The following is a 20766-nucleotide window of genomic DNA, read 5'->3' as shown; positions in this document are numbered from 1 at the left end:
TTTTAATTTTAAAAGACAATAGCAAAGCAGTTAGTCATCCATATTCATAGAAGTTTTAAGCAGCACAGTGAAACTCTTCCAGAATTTTTAGTATTCTTCTTTTTTTTGAAAAGGAAATGGCTTTGAACACTGGATTAGAATAAAATCACACACAAATATACCAGCAAAACATACCAATTGAAGGCATCATTTCCAGTCTGAATTTTGGGCTTCTGGTTTTGGGGGGGGGGTGTCTTGGCTGTTCTTAAAAAATATAACAATAGTAAATAATGATAAATAAAATCTAGAGTTCAGGGGCTTTGTCCTATAGGAAGCAGAATAAGTGACTCGTCTGGTTTGTTCACCCCAGTATGGCTTCTCTCTACTCCCCTATTCTTTTTCTTCTTTTAATGTGACACTTATTTTGCGTATCTGATTCTGGTCTGGTTTATGTAATGTGTACTATATAATGAGACAGCTTCTTAGAGGTGTGTCTTACTGATCTGTATGATAATCTGATTTTTCTTTTAGAGTGGAAAATGCAGTGTTTAGCCCATGCAATTTACTCTTGTTTCCTAGAGCACTAATTCTTGACCTGCACAGGAATGTAACTTATTATTATTGTCTATACAGCAGGGTATAAGGGCTAGCAGTCTTCTTCTCAGACACTCTGCTTTGAGGCACATGATCAACTTCCTCCTTGGCCCCAACCGGCAGAGTAATCAGGTAAAGTTTATGTAGCATGTGTTGTGCTGTAGTTTGTCCATCCCCATGGTTTTACGATGCTTAAATTACGGATAAATGCTTTTCACGTGGCAGGATAGACTAATCCTTGGATTATTCTGTAAACTTCATGCAAGTGTTAGTCTACCTATGTGTAGTTAGCATGGAAATAGCCATTTTGGCAGAAGTGAGCATCATGTTTCTGATAACAACAAAATTTTCACCAACTTCCAAATATTAGAACATTGTGGTGGACTGTTAAGGACATTGCTTTGCTTTGACTTAGCACAAGTTGACTAAACCAACTGATCAACAGTTAATGAAATGTCTCCTTTGTCTCAAGCAGAATCGCAGGTGGAGTTCAGCACAAGCGCGTGAGTTTGGATATCTTCACAATACTGTAGCACTACTTGTTTTGCACTCTGACGTCTCCTCACAAAGAAATGTTGGTAAGAACTGTGTTTTTGCCTCCTGGTGGCTTTGCATTTCAGTTACTTTCACTGGGAGTAACTTAGTATCAGTGAAGAAAACACAATAACCTTGAATTTAAAGCAATAATGGTTAGCATATGTTTAATTACTTTTTATTTTGCAGTAAATGTACCAAAAGGCTGTGGCAAACAGATAGTATTACAGGCACTTGGGGACGGGGGCTTGTGGAAATCCTGATACTAACATTATTGTGCTTTCTCCCCTCCCCTGTATGCCTAAAAAGTCTTTCCTCAGACTGAGGTATTGAATAGCAAGCAATAAAATACTCTCCCAGATATTTCTCCAGGGAAAGAAATCTCCAGATAAAGATAATAAAGGAATAAGTTGAGATCTTCAGTTTCCTGAAGGAGGAATTTCAAGTTGTCTTTTTCAAAGAATAACTTAATTTCTCTCTAGGGTTTAAAGTTTCTGGAGTTGGAGGCAGTCGAAAATCATAAAGTAAAAGAAGGATGATAAACATTCTGAATATAATTGTGCAACTATGATTGGGAGTCAAGCTAAAGCTCAAAGTACTGATAGTAAATATGAACATTTTGCTTTGACCTTCTTGCAGTTCATTTGCTTATGTTGTCACTGAAGTAAATGACACTTCAGTGTGTAAGAGATTACTTGGAACAGTATCATACGAGCTGTAAGCTGGTTGAGGTGAATGTCATTAGAGATTACACGGTGCCAAATGAGCAGCAGTGTCTTCAAGGTGTGTAGAACAAACTAATTTATTAGTGGATTGTTTTTGTATTTGCTGTTATAGCTCCTGGTCTCTTTAAGCAGCGTCCACCTCTAAGCATCACCGCTTCAGGTCCGCTTTTGACACTCCATGAAGAAGTGGAAGCCTTGTTATTCCTGTCTGAGGGAAAACCCTACTTAATGGAGGTATCTGTTCTAAATTCTGCCCAGCATGAACCTAAAAGTTGGTCTGATGGGATTTTTTTTTTTTTAAGTATCCTTACGTGAAAACACTGAATATTAAAAAGCAGCCAGCTGGGGAGTGTGTGGTTATTATTTTGAGCCTAAACAAGAAGGCACCTTTGGTTTCTTCTTGACCCCTTCTTATTCTAATATATCCCTGAGCTTAGGGATCTGGTTTGAGAGTTAGCAAAGGCAGCTGAACACATTTTGCCCACGCACTCAGTTACCATCTCAGCCTGAGGAGCTAACTTGAATTGCTCTGACTTACTGGATCATGCTTGACCCAGACCCTTAGAGGTGAGCAGCAGGAGCTGAACAGAGTGCTCTGAGGGCAGAGCTTCAGCTCACTGGGCTATGCAGGTGCTGGGAGAAGCAGCTGCATTCTTCTTGGAAAAGACTAACATTCTATTACAAACTTTCTTAAAAATAATTGTGTGTCTGTGTTTGCTCTTTTCCCTTAGGTGATGTATGCATTACGAGAGCTAACTGGATCTCTCTCAGTTCTCATTGAGATGGTGGTGTACTGCTGCTTTTGTAATGAGCACTTTTCCTTTACTGTGCTACACTTCATCAAGGTAGGGAGATAATCAAGATAAGCTTTTTGCTTATCCATTTTTGCTTTGCACGTTCCAAGTGTTTCTTCTTGGCTTTGGTCATACGGTGTCTTGCGGGTTATAATGGCAGTGAGATCTACAGAACAATCAGTACAGTTTGGATTTGGGAGAAAAGGGTGTTGGTGGATTTGGGGTTTTTAGGCTTTTACTGTTTAAAACAACAAATTTCTTTAAAATCTGGAAAGCTGTCTTGTAATTCTTTGTGTCATCAACATATTTTACCATCTAAGTAACTTTATATATTTTACATGCAGACTCAGCTAGAAACTGCTCCACCTCATGAACTGAAAAACATATTCCAGTTACTCCATGAGATACTGGTAGGTGAAGGGTAAAGACTTGTACAGAACAAATTTTCTATCAATGCATAATGTAAAAAGTCAGGACTGCATTGGTAAATTCAGCATCCATGTATCTTTTAATCCTTCAGTTTGGAGGTTTTATTACTTTTTAAATTACTGTCTTGATAATTCAGTGGTAAATGAAATTTCACAAGTCTCTCTTGGTTTTCATATTAAGGTGGTTACAACCATTCCATAGAATAAATACAGGTAATCACACAGAACTTACTTTGATCTTTTCTTTCCTAACAGGTTATTGAAGACCCATTGCAAGTGGAGCGCATCAAATTTGCCTTTGAAACTGAAAATGGATTAATAGGCAAGTAAGCCAGTGGGTGAACACTCCTGTCTCCTACTGACCCTTGTGGTGATGATGGTTGATACCATCTCCTAGTTTCTAATCCTTCTAACCTGTTTTACTTCTTAGGGAAAACAACTCGACACATTTGACTTAGCCAACACCACTCCAAAACATGCTCTGAGAAAATCCAAAATAAGCATCAGAATATTGTAATAATGGCAAAGTAGAAAGGAATTTAGCTAGGAAAAATGAATTATCTCCAGCAATAGCAGTCAGTGAACCCAGAGAAGAGCGGTACTTACATACTTAAAAGAGGTTGGCAAGAGAACTAACTCTTTTCAATAAGCGCATCAGGCTGTATACGTAAGGGGTGGAGGGAAGTACCTTGGATTAACATAACAGAGTAGCTTTGTGAATCCTGTAACCCTTAAAATTTAGTTACTATTTCCTGCATATCTCAAGAAATTACCAATCTTTTTTGTTTGTCAGCATCCTAATTACCATAAAAAGAAACTAGTTCAGCATGGAAGGATGCTAATACTACTAAATGCAGGATAGGCTCATAATCTAACAGGTGACTCCCATTTGTTGCTGTTCATACAAAGTATTGTCTCTCTCGTTGATACAGCAACTTTACTGAAGTTATTAAAGCTTTCAAAAGCAACAGAAAAGTCCCAGAAGTGATGAGAGCTTATTTCATGTGAATCTGGAGAAGAGGCTTTTCTGGGCAAGAGAAAAGTGGGGTGACCACATAGTGCTCAAAGAGCACTTCTGATGAAGTAATGCAGCATGAACACCTTTTTCAGAGCTGTTTGGATGAGGAGCTGCTTCAGATTGTGGCTTTCACTGAAAAGGAATATTTAGCTTTGTTCTTTATTTCTTTCTTATACTTCTGTGGTCTTCAGTAGTTTCCATGTATGACTGATAGAAGATATTATGCAGCAGTGTAAGAGAATAGCTAAGTGGTGGTTTTATTCCTAGGTAAATTGGTCCCCCTTGGACCAATTCTATTCTGTAACTTGGGCAATACATGACCTTTTTTTCCTCTACAGAGGAGAGTACAATTATTCAATTGGGGTTTTAGGTTGAAGCCTTCAAGAAGACATGAGTTTTGGGTGTGGAAGTTGCACTTTTACCTCGCAGCTTCCTTGCAACAGCACTGAACAGCATCCAGTCTCACTGCACTCATGGTGGACCATGACCTATCCATCACATTGGCTAGTTCTACTCCCAGAAAGGAAATCAGCAAATAATAGTTTTCTGTGGTCCTCAACAGGATGTTTGTGCATAATTTGCAGTACACCAGTGCTGTCATTTTAACTGTCTGCTGTGCTTCAGCAGTGATAAAACTGACAATTTGCAGTTCCCTAGCAATTGTTTGCCCACTTTAGAACTTTCACTCCAGTGTTCTTCGCTGAGTGCTATGGACAGAGCAACTTTTGCATAGCAAATCTGATTGTGGCAACTCTGTGGAAATCTTTGTGCTTCTCCTCAGTCAATTTTGTTGAAAGATGTGGGAATTCATGGTATAGAAAACTTGTGATAGGAATGGCCTGGGGTTTCGCCCGAGTCTCCCGTAGAAGAGTTTCATGGCTTTTGAGTTCTGCTATGCTTGTTTGTGTGAAGAAGCTGTAAACATTCTTCTAGCTATGCAAATTCTGATCCAGGTGGAAGCTGGTGATGTGGTCCGTTTATGGGAGTTTCAGGTAGTATTTTTTTCCCTTCAGATAGATGTAACCATAGTGATTATCTAACATAGAATGGATTATAGGGGAAGAAGAACTGCATTAGGAGAGGACTGTTTAAAATTCAGGTACCGCATTTGAAAGAATTACTGCCCTTTCACTTTGATCTATTTTTAATCCAATAGAGTTGTGGAAATACTCAAAACTGCCAGCAGTACAGCAATGTTAAACACAAATACTCATGCTGACATCTGTAGAAGTAACTCCTACCACCCAAGTTAAAATTTTAGCTTCATCTTTGTTATGTTTTCAGACCGGCTGGTACACAGAAATCTGAATTGTGGGTTTTAATCTGTGTGTTTCTTCTCCCGACAGCCTTGATGCACCACAGCAACCACGTGGACAGCAGTCGTTGTTACCAGTGTGTCAAGTTTCTTGTTACTTTGGCTCAGAAGTGAGTAATACGAGTTTTGGAGTTTAACCTCATCCCTACCTTAGCCCCCTCTGTGACTATTTAGGCTGCTACTCTTTCTGCTTTTGATCAGCTTTATCTTTTGTTACTGTGATATAAGTGGTGCTCAAAGGTCTTGATAGTACGTGTGTCAGTATGAGGTGAAACCTTTACTGATTAGTACCTGGGATGGATTTCTCATATAACAACTGATAATTGCTGTTTATAAAGGCAAAGGTCAGCTACATTTTGTAGGGCAAGAGCCTAGCATTTAGACCAAGATAAAGGTAAGGAAACTGTCCCACATTTTTGAACTATCATGATTCCTAAATTCTCTTTGTTTAGGATTTGGCTGATGTCCCACTAATGCATAGTTCTGAAATATGTGAATCTTTGTAGTAAACTATTGAGTGTAAACTTAGCAAGAGCAATAATGCCTAGTAAACTCAGTAACAGGGCTGTGCCATTCAAGTCAGAGTTTGCAGTGATAAAAGTACATACAGGGGGCAGCAGCACAAAGACAAAGAAGTCTTTGCATTTCTTTTTGGGTTTGCCAGAATGCCTTGTTCATGACTAATGAATATCATTTCAATTTCCAAGGTGCCCTACTGCAAAAGATTACTTCAAGGAGAATTCCCACCATTGGAGTTGGGCTGTGCAGTGGCTACAGAAGAAGGTAATTTGGCTGCAACTTTACAGAGATGCTGTCACTTGTTTACAATGAGAATTAGGAAATTTCTACTCTCTATATGATTCTGATATGGCTCTAAAGACAAAATATAAGCCTCTTCATTATTTACAAGGACGGTTTAGATGCAGTTAAATCTGATGGCGTGCAAGAACGTCAGTAAGCCCCCAGGTGTTTCAGGCATAAATGCATGTACAGTGAATAAAACCAAATGTGAATGGTCGTAATGATTATTCCTTACCATGTGGGAAGCTTTCAGTGCCGCTGTATTCATGCTGGAAGGTTTCACTTTTTCAAAAAGCAGTTTTCCTTTGCCTGCGTGTTGATGTGAGAGAATGCGTAAATGAGTGGATTCCTTACGGAATCATTGCAGCTTTGCACAAAACAGCTGTTGACACATACAGCTTTTTCCTCCCACACATGTGGTTTTTGTTCTTCCCTCTAAACATAGGTTGGCCAACACATCTTTAATAAATACTCAAGGACACTGTGGAAACAAAGCTCAGATGTGCCTCCAGTAAAACAGGGCCATGCTTGGTCTCGCAGCACTGCATGTACAACACGATAGCATCCCAGCTCCAGGCTGCCTTTCTGACCTGACAGCTGCCACCAGGGAGATGTTGGATCCATGAACACCTCCTGTAGTGAACGCTGGAAGCAGAATTAGTGGGATACTTGCAGTGCAGCTGACACAACCTGTTGCCACTCTTCTCTTGAAACGCAGCAAACTGTCAGGGCTGGATAGTGCTGCTGTGTACCCATTTGTACTTTGTACTGGCACATGTAAACCCAGAGTCCACCAGTTCTCAGTTGGCATCAAGTAATTTGCACGCGTGTATAGTCACCAAATAAAGGGAGTTGGTTGCTAGTTTTCAGCTGAGGGGCAATAGCCTCTAACCATTCTAGCTGTATTAAAAGGTCATGCTGGTCTATACCCCAGATCTCCAGCTTGTTGCCACAGGATTCAGAAAGCTTGTTCCAGACTTGTTAGTTCACCTGCCATCACAAGTGTATGAGGCTTTACACATGTAGAACTCACGTGGCAATTTTGTGGCTTTCTTGCCTTTTTATGCAGATGTCTGAACATTATTGGGCTCCACAGAGTAACGTATCCAATGAAACATCAACTGCAAAAACCTTCCAGCGCACTATTTCAGCACAGGTATGTGTCACTCTGGGAAGGTGATGTTAAACTTGGTTTATTTCCTTTTTTGCTTTTCAGTCAACATGTTTGGTTTTGGCAACTTTAGCATATTCCAGTGCACTTAAGACTATTCTTCCTTTAGAAGCCCAGGTCCTGGGCTTGTTCCTGAAAAAACTAACTGTTGAATGATGTTAATCAATACCTCCCAATTACCTGTGGTGACTCAGCCATCTCATACAGCAGCTATATTGTTTCAGAATCAACTTTAAGAAAAAAAATATATTATGAAATGAAGGTATGACCATGGCTCATGACACTCTTTTGGACTTTTTTCAACCCAGGACACCCTGGCCTATGCCACAGCCTTGCTAAACGAGAAGGATCAGTCTGGAAGCAGTAATGGGTCAGAAAGTAGTCCAGCCAACGAGAACGGGGAGAGGCATCTGCAGCAGGTAACAATCGAATAAGGGCATGTGTATCTTCTGTTGTGTTGCTCTGTGCTAGATAGCTCTGGGGCTCAGGTCAGAACCATCACTGAATTTAGACACAATAATCATGTGCCTTACAAAAGTAACATACCATATCTTTCTCTCCCCATCCCTTGTGTGTATTGAAAGGGCTCAGAGTCTCCTATGATGATTGGTGAGCCTAAAAGTGACCTTGATGATGTTGACCCATAAAGGATACCTATGAACACAAGAACAGCTCCACTCAAAACATTTAATGCCTGGTACCTACTGAAACTGGAGTCCCGTTGCTTATGCCATTAGAACAGTCTGGAAGAGATGTGGCTTTGTAGGATCGGAGGCAATGCTGGAGGAGGTGGTTTCCCTGAAAGCTAAAAGCATTCTTTAGCCACGAAGGCTTCAGATCAATAAATGCTCTAGAAAACTGCATCTTCGCCTGCAGTAGCTTATGAGAGTCCAGACACCGAAAACAGTTTGTCAAGAAGATTTTCTCAAATACACAAACGCTAGTGGTTGAATTTTTATGTGAACATTAAATGAGTGAATGTAAAACTATTGCTTTTCTGTGATGCTGCAAAACAAAATTCTTTTGGTTTTTATACAGGAAAATAGAACAAAAACAAACAGATTGCCCTTATGTATGGAGGGCAAATTTTTAATCTTTTCTGATGATACTGAATAGGAATATTCCAATTTCTGTAAAGATGTGTGATGACTTACATTTCATTGTAAAATATTAGTTGAAGAATGGGTTTACATAAGGACTCCTCTATTTAATATGTCTCCCTGCTAATTTGTAAAGCTCGTGATGAGAAGGCTCAGCAAGATTGCTCTGTAAGGAGAGTGATCCTATCAGAATGGTTTGGTCAAGGAGCTCTGGAATGGGTCGTGTTTTCTGGTACCCTTCCAAAACCACAGACAATTGGGAAGGCCAATAAAAGCAAAGCTTTGTCCTGTAGGTATACAAGTCTTTATTATTAAAGGATGTTGGTCAATTTAAAGAAGAAAAAAAAAAAAGTTAATGAGTACTTCAAAAGAAAAAAGCACTTTAAGATGGAATTCTGTTGCAGTTTTACTCATTAAATTTTTTTAACCTTTGGAGACATATTGAATAAAACACAGTCTCGGTCATGGATCTGCAATCACTTGCTTGTGCTTTGAAATTACTGAGAAAGTTGGTATTGGTTGTATATGATGAATAATTCCTTGAGTGAGTTGGAGACACTGTTGTGCAGGTTTTATAGCAATTTTAACACGGGGAAAGAATGATTTGGCTTTGTTTGTATATTTTTCACTTGACCAGGCAACGTTTAAAATATCACAGCTCTTTTCATTTGCTCGGAAACAACTGGAAACCAGTTGGGATGATTTGAGCACAGTTTCGTTTTCCATGTCAAGTGCAGTTCAGTGATTTCTGGCTCTGGATATAAGCTTCTTTTTGTGCCATATAACTCTTCATCTTTTGTACATTTTGCATTTGTCACATTTTCTGCGCTGCTTTTTGCCTTTATTTATGGATTCTGCCTTACTTTAAAAGAAAAATTCTAGGAACAAACATGCACAGAAATGGGGGACATCTTAAGGAGTGCCTGGGTACCTCCAGAATAGAGAAATTTGCCAAGTTAAAGGCACAACCAGCCAAAAAGTGCCTTTTTCTTTTCCTTTTTACATACCGCTGCTGAAACCAGCAGCAGCAGACAGCTTTTCACTCTTGTGCACTAATATTGAAATTAACCAGTCATTTCACTGTTGGAAGTAACCATTGGATCTGATTCCAGCTGTACAGCTTTATAACTTATTGCGGGTCAAGGGAGCCGTTGTCATCAATTGCACGTGCAAAGAAGGAAGGGTGGCATTGTAGTGAACCTCTCACTTTCTTTTTCCAAACCATGTCTTCATAGACACATGGCAGAGTTAGCATTTTATAAATGTTTCTGATAATGTGCTGGGACATTTTAAATGTGATGTTTTCAGTTAATTTTGGATAACTCATTTCTCAACGGATACCCCTTCTTCCTTCCCCCTCTACCCCTGATACTGTGTTAATGGGTCATGAATCATCACGAGAAGCGAGTACACAGCGGTGATGGAAGAAGCTGGTCACGTTCCTATGGGTTGGCACCACTTGTCACTTCAGGTTCCTGTTATTTCCTATGGAAACAACGTCCTCGATTCACCACGGGCCCCAGAGAAGCATTGATAAGAGAATTGCGTCAGGATGGCTCATCACCACTGTATACTTGAAACCAATACAAACTTTTTCATGGTTCTGCTCACGCTTGTACAAAGTCAGTGGTTATAATTTGCAATAAGATGATACTTGGTCAATTATTTTTGTTTCCAGCTGCTGTCATTTGAACCTGCTGAAGATTATTTTTGGGAAAATAGAGTTCAACAAAACTAGTTTTTGTGTAAATTGTGATGCATTTCTATGTTGTAATTTTTACTGCCAATCTTTTTGGATGAAAATGTTTTTATACAGCTTACAAAATGTTCAGTGAAGAGCAGCCACAGCCTGCCTGTGAGCATTTGGGAGATACTGTCCAATTAATACATACAGACATTTGGCACTGGAAAAATAGGCAGTCTTGATGAACAGTCTTGGGATTCCTGGTCAATGGAATAAAGTTATTCCTTTCACAGAAAACTAGTGTAATCTTTAGACTGCGCACACACTGCTACGCTGTTGTCTTGGTGATGCTCTTATCTTGAAACCTCTTACGCCAGGCCTGCAGATGAGAAGCTCTGAGAGGTTGCTGTGATTCCCATTTTGGTTCCTGTCCGGAGTAAATCAAAGCAGCTGAGTGGCCCCTGGAGCTGTATATCCTTACGCCATGGCATGTTCAGGTGCCCTGTCAGATTTGTATCTGTGTGCAGTTTCTTCTCCTGACCTTCCTAGCAGAGTGATTTCCCGCACTTGCTGTCATGGATTAGACTTGCTTTTATGTGTCAGATAGCAAGATTTGCAGGCGAGCTGGGCTTGAACTAATGCTGCCTCTTGTTGGTGTGAGGTGCAGAAAGCTGGACACACAGCAGTGCCACCCTGCTGGTACATCCCTGCTCACCTCTGCTGCCTTCATAAGCAGAACTAGGAGCTACAGCAGGGCTGACATCCTGCCTTTGCCTTTGTCTTCCACTCTAAGGACAAAGACTTCTATGTTTCAAGCACAACCCAGTCTGTGCTCTCCAGTCCTGGGAGCATGGACTGGGTATTGCAAACTGTGCTGACAGGCCTATCTGCAGCATCCCTTGGCTCAGCGCTGCCTTCTCCTGGCTGGAGAGGCTTTTCTGCCTACCCACATACACAATACTAAGCAAGGGCTGATCTTCTAATAGTGTTTCTTTCCACCAGGCTTATGCATGCTTGATCCAAGCTGTGAAAGCCATAGCCAGCTTACTGTATGTGGAATGTGCTCATACCTTGTGCTGTGAGCAGGCAGCAGCATCCTCCCCTCTCATAGAGACATCAGTGGAGGTGAAATAACCGGCGTGTGTTTTGAGAGGTTACAGCCTAGTACGTCTGCTAAGAAATTACCAGCTCTGTCAACGCTCTTCAGGAGCTCTTGTAACATCCCTTATTCTTTTCCACCTCTTTGTGCAGAATTCAGATTATAGCTGACGAAATTATAGGCTGTAATTATATACATGTTATGTAATTACATGATTAGATTAGGGCTGGGCTCTTGCCATCTTGAGGTAACGAGTTAGAAATCATTTAAACCTTTCAACGTGTGGTGCTTCCTACTGAGTCTCTGTTCTCCTGCCAGTTAAAGCTGGAGTAATAGAGGTTTTTGATGGGGGAAAAAACACCCATCTCAGAATAGCCATAGTTTGACAGGTTAACCTGGTGCTTTATTTTTTCATCTCTCCTTAGGTAACACCACACTAATTATATATTGCAGTAGCAGGAGGCTGTGAATCACTGAAAACACAAGTGAGCCCCAGCTTTGGTGGCTTTTGGTGCTTCTGAGCCTCTCTGCTGCTGTGCATCTCTCTGAGTTTTCTATCTTCTTCCTGGGGCTTCAACCCTTGTCGAGTGAAGCCCAGTGTTAAACAACAGCAACAAGAAGCACAAGGGCACATTCCCCTAAGCTGGGTCATGGTTTGTTTCCATAACTGGAAGCTCTTGCCCTACCCCCCTGTTTTACAAACAAACTTCTGTTCTTGCATGTGCATGGGACAACACGGCTCAGCCCCTGCTCTCTGCCCTAGTCCTAGAGCTAACAGGAGGTTGCCGGTGCTGCACCTTACACCCCATGCAGGGATCAGGGTCCTGTGGCTGGCTCACTAACAAAGCAGAGCTCATTTGGGGGAGCAGCATCCCTGCTCGACGGGTGTCATCTCCCCCTTCCACACTGGTTCCCCATGGGATGTACATGAAGCCACACAACGGATCGTATCTACTGAGCACTGGTCTGTGAATTTTATTTTAAAAAGACATTTATAAAATGTTTATTTATAAAATTCCAAATAAATATTGAAGGTACAAACGTAAAAACCAAGCTACTATGAAAGCTTTTTGTTCTTTCTTGTCTTTAAAAGGAATTACAGCCACTTCGGGGTGTCCTGGAAAGACCTGAAAGGGAAACTTAAAGCAATGCAGACCACCAACAGATCATTGATATAAGAACAAAAAACCCCACTAACAAAGCAGTAGCTGACTGTAGCGATGCAGATTAAAATCTAATTAAACAAGCAGACTGTTTAAACTAGAGCCCTTACACTTGACTAAAAAGCAAGGAGTTCCCCTAGGTACATGGATAAGCAATTATAAAACTGTTCCAAAATGGCTCAACTATGATTGTCCAGGTGTGAAGTGGCATTAACTGGCATGTAATGAGCAACTGAGGAGGAAAGAAAGGAGCGATCCTCACCACAGGATTGCTTTTTTAGAGGTGGTGGGGTTTGTCACATGCTGGGTGAGATGGCTCATACAGTCAGGGTGTTTACAGAAGGACCTGGAAAGGATGCTGGGATCACTCCTGGGATAGGGCAGAGCTGCACAGGGGCTGCTTGGAGACCTCTTGCAGAGCCACCCTGGGTCTCGGCCCCGCTACGGAATAGGGTGATGAGCTTGTACCCCACTGTCACCAAGCATGGAGGTCAGCAGCAGCCACATGTCAGAGCATGGACCATGCTGCGAGCAGCAGCTCAGTCCTGGGAGGTTCTGAGGTGGGCACTGATGGTCCAGCAAAGCAGCCCTGCCCTGCTGGGGTATCCCTGGCTCAGCCCATCCCTACAGCCGGCTGCGGCAGCAAATGGCGATGACCACAGCCGTGCTGCGGCCGGGGACACTGGCTGCCACGCAGGTATCATCCACAGCGTAGGCTCCCATGGTGCCGGGGCTCCGGGAATGGGCGTTGCAGCCTGTCAGCGTCCAGCCATCGTCACAGGACACCGTCACCTAATGGGGGAGAAGAGGTCATCTGCATGGTCAGCAAAGGGGCAGGGTTTGCCCATCCCTCGTGGTCCTCAGAGTGATGTAGCCAGTGTGACACTGAGCTGCTGGATCGCTGCTGGGGGTGTCTCAGTACAGGTCAGCAACTGGGGACACCGGTTGGGGTGGACACAGTAAGATGCTGAAGCTAACCCAAACCCCCATCAGGGCAGCAGAGGGACAAGCAGAGGTGAGGACACCACCACTACAGAGGAGCATGCACCATCCTTAAACAGGGTAGATTCATGTTAGATTCAAGGCAGAAGTTCTTCCCTGTGAGGGTGCTGAGGCGCTGGCACAGGGTGCCCAGAGAAGCTGTGGCTGCCCCATCCCTGGCAGTGCTCAAGGCCAGGTTGGACACAGGGGCTTGGAGCAACCTGCTCTAGTGGAAGGTGTCCCTGCCTGTGGCAGGGGGGTGGAACTGGATGAGCTTTAAGGTCTCTTCCAACACAAACCGTTCTGTGATTCTATGATTCTATCCCCACCTTCTCCACAGCATCCAGGGACGTGTGCTCCTTCACCCGGCACTCGAGGCTGGCAGCAGGGCAGCACAAGGCGTGTGCCTTCACCTCCATCCTGCTGGTGCAGTGACTGGGCTCACTCTCCAGCCCCGCAATGGGTCTGCCACTGTCACCCAGCGCTGTGATGGGCGAGTGGAAACTGCACCCTGTGAGAGGAGAGGGGCTGTTGGCAGAGAGTGGGCATGACAGTGCTGCATCACCAAAGGATGTCTCCACTGACCCCTGAGCCTTCCCTACCTCTATATATTCAGCACGCATCCCCCTTCCCTGTCACCCCAGCACTCACCCCCACCCTTTATCCCCAGGGTTTTCAGGAAGAACCTCCTTGGCCATCAGGCTGTTGGCTCAAGGGTCTGTGACCCGCAGTGTTACCGGTCAGCACATGGTCCCTCGGGGAGCAGCTGGCCCCTTCAGCCACCATGGAGCTGGCATTGATCTGGCACTTGTCCCTGGGCCATGTGCAGCACCGGGCAATGGCATAGACACCCTGGCCCCGGAAAGCGTTGTGGGCCACGCACTGCTTCTGCCCATCCTTTTCCTGTAGCAGGGACAGCGCAGCATCACTGGGATGCTCAGGGCCCTGGGGACACCCCTCTGAGGCCAGCGGGCACCCAAGGGGCCATGCAGAGTCCCCACACTCTCTGCTTACCTCCATGTGCTCGCCCAGCCTCCTGCCGCTGTGGGAGAAGCTGGAGCAACTGAGCATCTCCTCGGTGCCGGTGCAGCGAGCCACGGCCGTGGAATGCCGGGTGAGCCCCGAACGTGCCGACCACACCGAGCGGCAGTACAGCTGCTCGTCTGCAACAGGAACATGGGGTCAGCACAGGGTGGGCACCCACAGTGGCACCCAGCACCCAAGGAGGCTGCCAGGTCTACCCCTGCCCTCTGCAGCTGTTAGGGCTCAGCCATCCGCAGCACAGCTCAGCAAGAAACATGCCCTGCCATAGAACTGTAGAATGGTTTGGGTTGGAAAGGATCTTAAGATCACCTAGTTCCAACCCCCTGCCATGGGCAGGGACACCTCACGCTAAATCATGTCACCCTGCTTTCACCCCAGCACTTCTTTTCCTGCCGAACACCCAGCAGGCAGTGAGGTCTTTACCTGCACCCAGCCGGGTGGGCAGCCCGGCCACACTGTTGGGTGTCTGGAGCTGCTGCTCCTCGGGGAACCACGCCATGTCCATGATGTTCTTGGTGGCGAAGTGCAGGAGGCGCTGCCGGAGCTCGGCGAGGCTCAGCTGGGGCTCAGCGCTGAGCACCATGGCAGCGATGCCTGCACAGAGCCCAGCGGTCACAGTGAGAACCAGGGGCCATGCAGTTTATGCACAACACCCCTGAGCAATACAGCTCAAGAGGGACAGGGGAAGGAATCACTGCAGCCCATCATCCCCACGCACGGGATGGGGGAGCTCTGTGCATGCTGTAGCGCCCATCATGCCAAACCCATGGCACTATATCATTCAAAGATGTGCCCAGCATAGGCAGGGACATGTCCCCAGGACCAGCAAGTGGAGGGCCAGCCCTGCTGCCATCCCAGAGCCCAGCTCACCGGCCACGTGTGCGGCCGCCTGCGACGTCCCACTCTGCGCTGTGAAGCACGTGCTGCAGTCGCTGGAGGCACCGATGATGTCGTCCCCTGGGGCAAACAGGTCCACACAGCGGCCAAAGTTGGTGCCCAGGGTGCCGATGGAGGCAGGTTGGTCCTCACTGTTGGTGGCACCAACTGTGATGACCTGCCAGGACAGTGATAGAGGGAGATGTGGACAGGACGGGGTTTGGAGCAACCTGCTCTAGTGGAAGGTGTCCCTGCCCATGGCAGGGGGTTGGAACTGGGTGAGCTTTAAGGTCTCTCCCAACCCCAGCCCACTTGGACAAGCCTGGGGACCCCCACAGCCCGTACCTCCGGCTCGGATGCTGGCGAGTACAGGCAGGCATCATCCTTGTAGTTGCCAGCAGCCGCGACCATCACCACCCCGATCCTCGCCATGCGCCGGCAGCCGGCGTTCAGCACGCGGCTGTAGGCACCGGCGAAGGGCAGCACCACCACCAGCGGCGAGTAGGGCTGAGCCTCCAGCGCCGCCTTGATGAACTCCAGGCCTGGGAGGGACAAGAGGAGGGATGGAACCATCACAGGATGGGGATGAGGCAGGGGGAATGTACTCGTGACTCACCGATGAGGGTCCCGCTGACCGTGCCCTTCCCCTGGCAGTTCAGCACACGGAGGCTGCGGATGTTGGCGCCCGTGGCCACGCCGGCGTCGCGCCCGCCCAGCACCCCGGCCATGTGCGTCCCATGGCTGTCACACTTGCTGGCCTGGAGCAAGCACCATGGTTTAACACCCCAGCTCATCGCATGAAAGCAGGTTCGAGACCCCACAGCATCCTCCCCAACTCCATCCCACCCCTTGTTCTTTGCACCAGCTAAATCCCGCTGCAGAATAGATCCTTAGAAGTATTTTGGGGTGGGGGAGATTAAAGTCATCCTGTGCAGGAGGAGAAAAGCTGGCAGAAAGGGCCAGGGATGCAGGCAGCCCTCCCCAGGGCTGTGTTCCCACTGGGCTCCTCTATGCAAGCAGTGATAAAGCCATGCAAGGCAGCACTAGCAGCCACCACAAGGCATAGGCAACTGTCCTGGCCCTGGGTGTGGGGTGGACCTCAATTCCCTCTTGCAAAGACACCCTGACATGCACCCATGCCCCCCAAAACTGCTTTCCCCAGGCTCAGCCACAGCTCCAAACTGAGAGTCCCAACATCCCCCAGGACCACAGCTCCTGCTGCTGCGTGTCCTGTCCAGCATTTTGCGATGAGCCAAGTGTCTCTCTTGTCCTGGGAAGCCCCATGAGCCTGGCCCCTGTTTGGTGGGTGCAGGGGGATGCTCTTGCCAGGCTGCGGCACCTCGGTGCTCACCTGCCTATGGAAGCGGGTGCCATCCTCCTCAGGGATGTTCTCAAAGTCGGTCACCAGCACCCTGCCCTCGATCTCCCGGTGGCTGCTCTGCACGCTGGTGTCCAGCAGGTAAATCTCCACCAGGTCACCTTTATCTACCAGGGACACAGCGCAGGGGGGGAGAGAAACCACCGCCATGGTCAGCCCAGGCCACTTGGGGTGCTCCCAAAACACAGCTCCAGGATGGGATATCTCCACCCTCTCCAGATTAGGAGAAAGGACAAGTCATCGACCCTTCCCTGAACCTCCATGTTTCTCCCCCCGTGCCCCAGCACTTACTAGGAGGGCTGTAGGCGCTAGAGCCAGGCTGTGGTGGCACGATCCTGCCCAGGTTCCAGGGGATGCTCTGGGCAAAGACGTAGGCATCCTCCTCGACGTACTCCACATGCGGCAGCTTCAGCGCCTGCAGGAGGAGACCCAACGCCCGGCGTGGTGGCCACACTCCCGTCCCCCGCTATACTGGAGCTTCCACCCGCACCAGTGCCCACCCGCCCCTCTGCCCCACGTACCATATCCAGCACATCGCTGCTCATCTTCACCAGGAAGGCGGGCAGGAGGTGGAAGACGTGCAGCAGCTCGCTCAGGTACCCGCGCCGAGCCGCCCGCGCCTGCAGCCTCCGCGCCGTGCTCCGCACCTCGGCCCCGCCGCTGCCCGCCCGCAGCACCACCACGTACCGCCCGGGCAGCCGCCACGACGCCTGCGGGGACACAGCGCTTCGGTTTGGGGTCACACACACACAGACACGTCGCCGCTTCCCCCCCCCCCCCCCGCCTCCCGTTTCCGCCGCTGTCACTTCACCTTAGCGGCGCGGTGGAAAGCGGCGGGTCCCGGCGGGGCGGCCCCGACGGCCGCTGCCTCCTCCTCGGCCTCCCCCAGCGCCCGCACCAGCTCCTCCGCCAGCTCCGCCGCCGCCCGCGCCAGCAGCAGCGCCAGCAGCAGCGCCAGCGCCCGCGGGGCCATGCCCGCAGCCCGGCCCGACGCCCGCAGAGCCGCGGAGCCCGGCAGCCCCAGCGCGGCCGCCGCTTTGCCCGGCGCGGAGCGGCGGGGCGGGGATCACGCCACCGCAGCCGGCCCCATCGGCCCACCCGGGCGGGTTAACCATTAACGGGAAGGGGGGGGCTCTTTACCCGGGGCGGGGGGGGTCCCCCAGGGCCGCAGTGCCCCGCAGGGAGCTCAGCGCAGGCACCCAGGGACTATTTTCAGGCGGCTTTTATGTGCCTCTCGCTGGGTTACTTCAGAGGTAAATTTCCATGAAAGCCTCTAATCCCGTTTAGGCATTTTTTACACCCTCGTCACGCAGAGCAAACACTGGGGGTGAGGTTGGTGCTTTCCCGTGGCTCTTCACCGCCGCTTTCCACCTCTCCCCTCCCACAGTGCCGGGCTCCCATGGGGCCCTGACATCCCCGGTGACCTTCAGCAAAGCCCTTTCCTGCTCCCTGCTTTTGAGGGAAATGGGGATTTAGTGGGTTTTGTTAGCTATTTATAAGCTCCTCAGAGATTATGTGGTTTATATGGATGTATATGTTTTATAGGGATGTACATGTTTTATATGGATGTATATGCTTTACATGGATGTATATGTTTTATAATGACATGTATGGTTTATATGGATTTATGTGTTTTATATGGATGTGTGTGGCTTTAAACTGATAAAAGAGAGATTTCGATTATACATTAGACAGTTGTTCCCCGTGAGGGTGCTGAGGCGCTGGCACAGGGTGCCCAGAGAAGCTGTGGCTGCCCCATCCCTGGCAGTGCTCAAGGCCAGGTTGGACACAGGGGCTTGGAGCAACCTGCTCTAGTGGAAGGTGTCCCTGCCCGTGGCAGGGGGTTGGAGCTAAAGGTGATGATCTTTAAGGTCCTTTCCAACCCAAACCATTCTGTGATTCTGTGATACCTTCAGGGCAGCTGGACACTGGGGAACCCCATTTCAAGGGAGACATTTTCCCTCTCCCTCCAGAGTTGCTCACTTTCTTTTTGCACAGGGAACAAAGTGTGACCAAAGGATGGATGGAGAGAGCCCAAAGAGGAGGGTGAAGGTGGCAAAGCCCCTCCAGCCCTGCACATACCCCCACATGCTGAGCAACCTGGGGAGGTCTCAGCATGAATACCCAGCACCAATGCCTGTGCAGGAGGTGTGAGGAACACCCATCCCCACAGCCCTCTGGAAGGAGGGGATATCTGCAGAAAAAATTATATTTTTCGTTAAAAAAAATATTCAGAAATAACCCAAAACTTGCCCCTTGTAGAGAAGAGATCTGATTGTCACCCTGGCACACAGGGTCGCCTCTTGCAGCAATTCCCACTGCTGCGGAGAGCAGCGGTACCCTGAAGCTGTGCCTGTGTCCTGTTGAAGGAAGAGAAAGAAGAGAGCAGAAAAGGCAACAGAGGAGACCCCAACAAGGGGGAAAAGGCCCCTAAATCCCCCGGTGCCCTCCAACGCAGGGGCAGCGTCGGAGGGGTCCTCACAGAGGGCAAGGTGATGCTGGGATGGGGACAGCCCTCGAGGCAAAAAGCGCAGTACTTACTACCCCTAATAAGTGGGACGATTCAGTCTCACTCGATTATTCGAGATAATATAGCTGCAGCTGGAGTAGCTTTGCACCAGCCGGGAATCGAACCCGGGTCGCAAGAATGGGAATCTTGCATGATACCACTACACCACTGGTGCGCTCCGACATTGAGCCTGTGGTCCGGGATGAGCAGCACCAGCATCGTCATTATCAGCAGCAGCAGCAGCAGCAGTAATCAACAGCAGCTGCAGCTGCAGCAACAGCAGCAATCAGCAGCCGCAGCATCAGCAGCAATCAGCAGTAGCTGCAGCAGCAGCAGCAATCAGCAGCAGCAGCAGCAGCAGTGGGACCCCGTCCCGGACCCGTCCTGTCCCCGTCCCGTCCCGTCCCGTCCCGTCCCTGTGCCGTCCCTCAGTGAGGTCCCCGCGACAGGGATGGTCCTGGGGGGTGCGTGGCCCGCCCCTGCCCATGGCGTAACCATGACCCGCATGGCGCTGCAGCGGGCAGGCAGCGGGGCCCTCGGCTTCTCGGAGCTCGTAATGTCATGCAGGAATGTCCCGCTTCTCACAATGTTTAACCTCCACCGGAGCTGAACCCTATGACTCCAGCAACCTCTGCACTGGGGTCATCCCACCTATAGGCACGGCATGGATGCTTCATGGGGGATGCGGGGACCCAAATCCAGGGAGGCTCCAGGGGGTTGGAGAAGCTTCAGTCCCCATTCCAGCCCTCTCCCCTGCTCCTCCCCAGAGAAAATGCTTTTGAAAATGAAGGTTCTTTGGCCATAGGTGGTAGAGTCCCAGGACATGAGATGGGCAGAAGCTTTTGGGTCTCTACATGTTTTCTACCCTCAACACAAGCCAGAGCAACATCCTGCCCCGTGCACCCTCCAGAACTCCACGAGACATGACCCCATCCCAATGGCATCCCTGCAGCCGTCATGCTTCCCCCGTGCTGGGAAGGACAGGCAGGAGTCAAGCAAGTGTAAACAGTTGGGTAACGCTTCCTCTTGGGCAGCTGCTCGCAATCCTGCCGGCAATATTTAGCAAACACCCTCGCTCCCCACCCTCCTGACGGCACTGTTGGCCATAAACACCCCGAGAACGTGGGGTGCTGCCTGCCCTTTTCCCCTTGACACTGTGGTGACATGGAGGGGAGCTGCAGGAGCACCAGGAAGGAGGGAGGTCTCAGGTAGGGCCGTTGCAGCACCCTGCGTTGTTCCAGCAAAGCACTCGCTGGGTGCATGGGGGTGCGGGGAGCATCATTTCCAGGGATCCTGTGCTCCATCTCTCTTCAGTGCCAGAGGACAGTTTTAACCCTGCTTTTGGGCTCATCGACCCACATAAATTTGCTGAATCATAGAATCAACAAGGTTGGAAAAGACCTTTAAGATCAAGTCCAACTGTTTCCCCAGCACTGTCAAGGCCACCACTAACCCATGTCACTGAGGGCCTCATCTACACGGTTTTTGAATACTGCCATGGACAGTGACTCCAGCACCGCCCTGGGCAGCCTGTTCCAATGCCTGAGCACCCTCTGGGGAAGAAATTGTTCCT

The 20766-nt window shown here is 48.2% G+C and overlaps 2 protein-coding genes and 1 non-coding gene across 8 annotated transcripts in view; 1 reads left to right on the top strand and 2 right to left on the bottom strand.

Annotated features, from left to right (window-relative positions):
• The window catches only part of USP24 (ubiquitin specific peptidase 24), a 65836-nt gene extending 55396 nt beyond the window's left edge, over window positions 1–10440 (top strand). For 5 of the 6 annotated variants that reach the window (XM_030494045.1, XM_030494043.1, XM_030494044.1 and 2 more), the window contains 11 exons: window positions 613–705; window positions 1049–1151; window positions 1945–2066; window positions 2564–2677; window positions 2971–3036; window positions 3310–3376; window positions 5419–5497; window positions 6095–6170; window positions 7258–7344; window positions 7668–7778; window positions 7944–10440. In XM_030494045.1, the coding sequence (XP_030349905.1) occupies window positions 613–705; window positions 1049–1151; window positions 1945–2066; window positions 2564–2677; window positions 2971–3036; window positions 3310–3376; window positions 5419–5497; window positions 6095–6170; window positions 7258–7344; window positions 7668–7778; window positions 7944–8006 (981 nt within the window). In that variant the 3' untranslated portion in view covers window positions 8007–10440. Of the gene's footprint in view, window positions 1–612; window positions 706–1048; window positions 1152–1944; window positions 2067–2563; window positions 2678–2970; window positions 3037–3309; window positions 3377–5418; window positions 5498–6094; window positions 6171–7257; window positions 7345–7667; window positions 7779–7943 lie in introns of those variants that run through there. The other variant, XR_003992535.1, reaches the window with a different exon arrangement.
• A 1747-nt stretch (window positions 10441–12187) lies between these two features.
• PCSK9 (proprotein convertase subtilisin/kexin type 9) lies at window positions 12188–17742 on the bottom strand. The gene is made up of 12 exons (XM_030494048.1): window positions 17496–17742; window positions 17206–17394; window positions 16976–17099; window positions 16658–16791; window positions 15923–16064; window positions 15652–15848; window positions 15301–15484; window positions 14854–15024; window positions 14401–14549; window positions 14124–14289; window positions 13716–13897; window positions 12188–13197 (listed from the first exon to the last, which is right to left on the bottom strand). The coding sequence occupies exons 1-12, from the start codon at window positions 17655–17657 to the stop codon at window positions 13030–13032; spliced, it is 1968 nt and encodes a 655-aa protein (XP_030349908.1). The 5' UTR covers window positions 17658–17742; the 3' UTR covers window positions 12188–13029.
• A 1555-nt stretch (window positions 17743–19297) lies between these two features.
• TRNAG-CCC lies at window positions 19298–19368 on the bottom strand. Its single transcript has one exon. It is a non-coding gene; the product is annotated as a tRNA-Gly (tRNA).
• Window positions 19369–20766: the final 1398 nt, after the last annotated feature.

This window comes from Strigops habroptila, chromosome 8, assembly GCF_004027225.2.
Source record: "Strigops habroptila isolate Jane chromosome 8, bStrHab1.2.pri, whole genome shotgun sequence".
In the NCBI taxonomy this organism is placed as follows: Eukaryota; Metazoa; Chordata; class Aves; order Psittaciformes; family Psittacidae; genus Strigops; species Strigops habroptila.
The sequence above is the reverse complement of the archived record's forward strand: the minus strand, read 5'-3'. Positions and strand labels throughout refer to the sequence as shown.

Excerpts from the sequence above, each read along its gene's own strand:
- PCSK9 (XM_030494048.1), bottom strand. The coding sequence starts at position 17,657 with ATGGCCCCGCGGGCGCTGGCGCTGCTGCTGGCGCTGCTGCTGGCGCGG. Across the intron at positions 15,849-15,922 it reads GGTCAGCGGGACCCTCATCG|GCCTGGAGTTCATCAAGGCG; the intron begins GTGAGTCACGAG and ends TGTCCCTCCCAG. Across the intron at positions 15,485-15,651 it reads CGCCAGCATCCGAGCCGGAG|GTCATCACAGTTGGTGCCAC; the intron begins GTACGGGCTGTG and ends CTGTCCTGGCAG.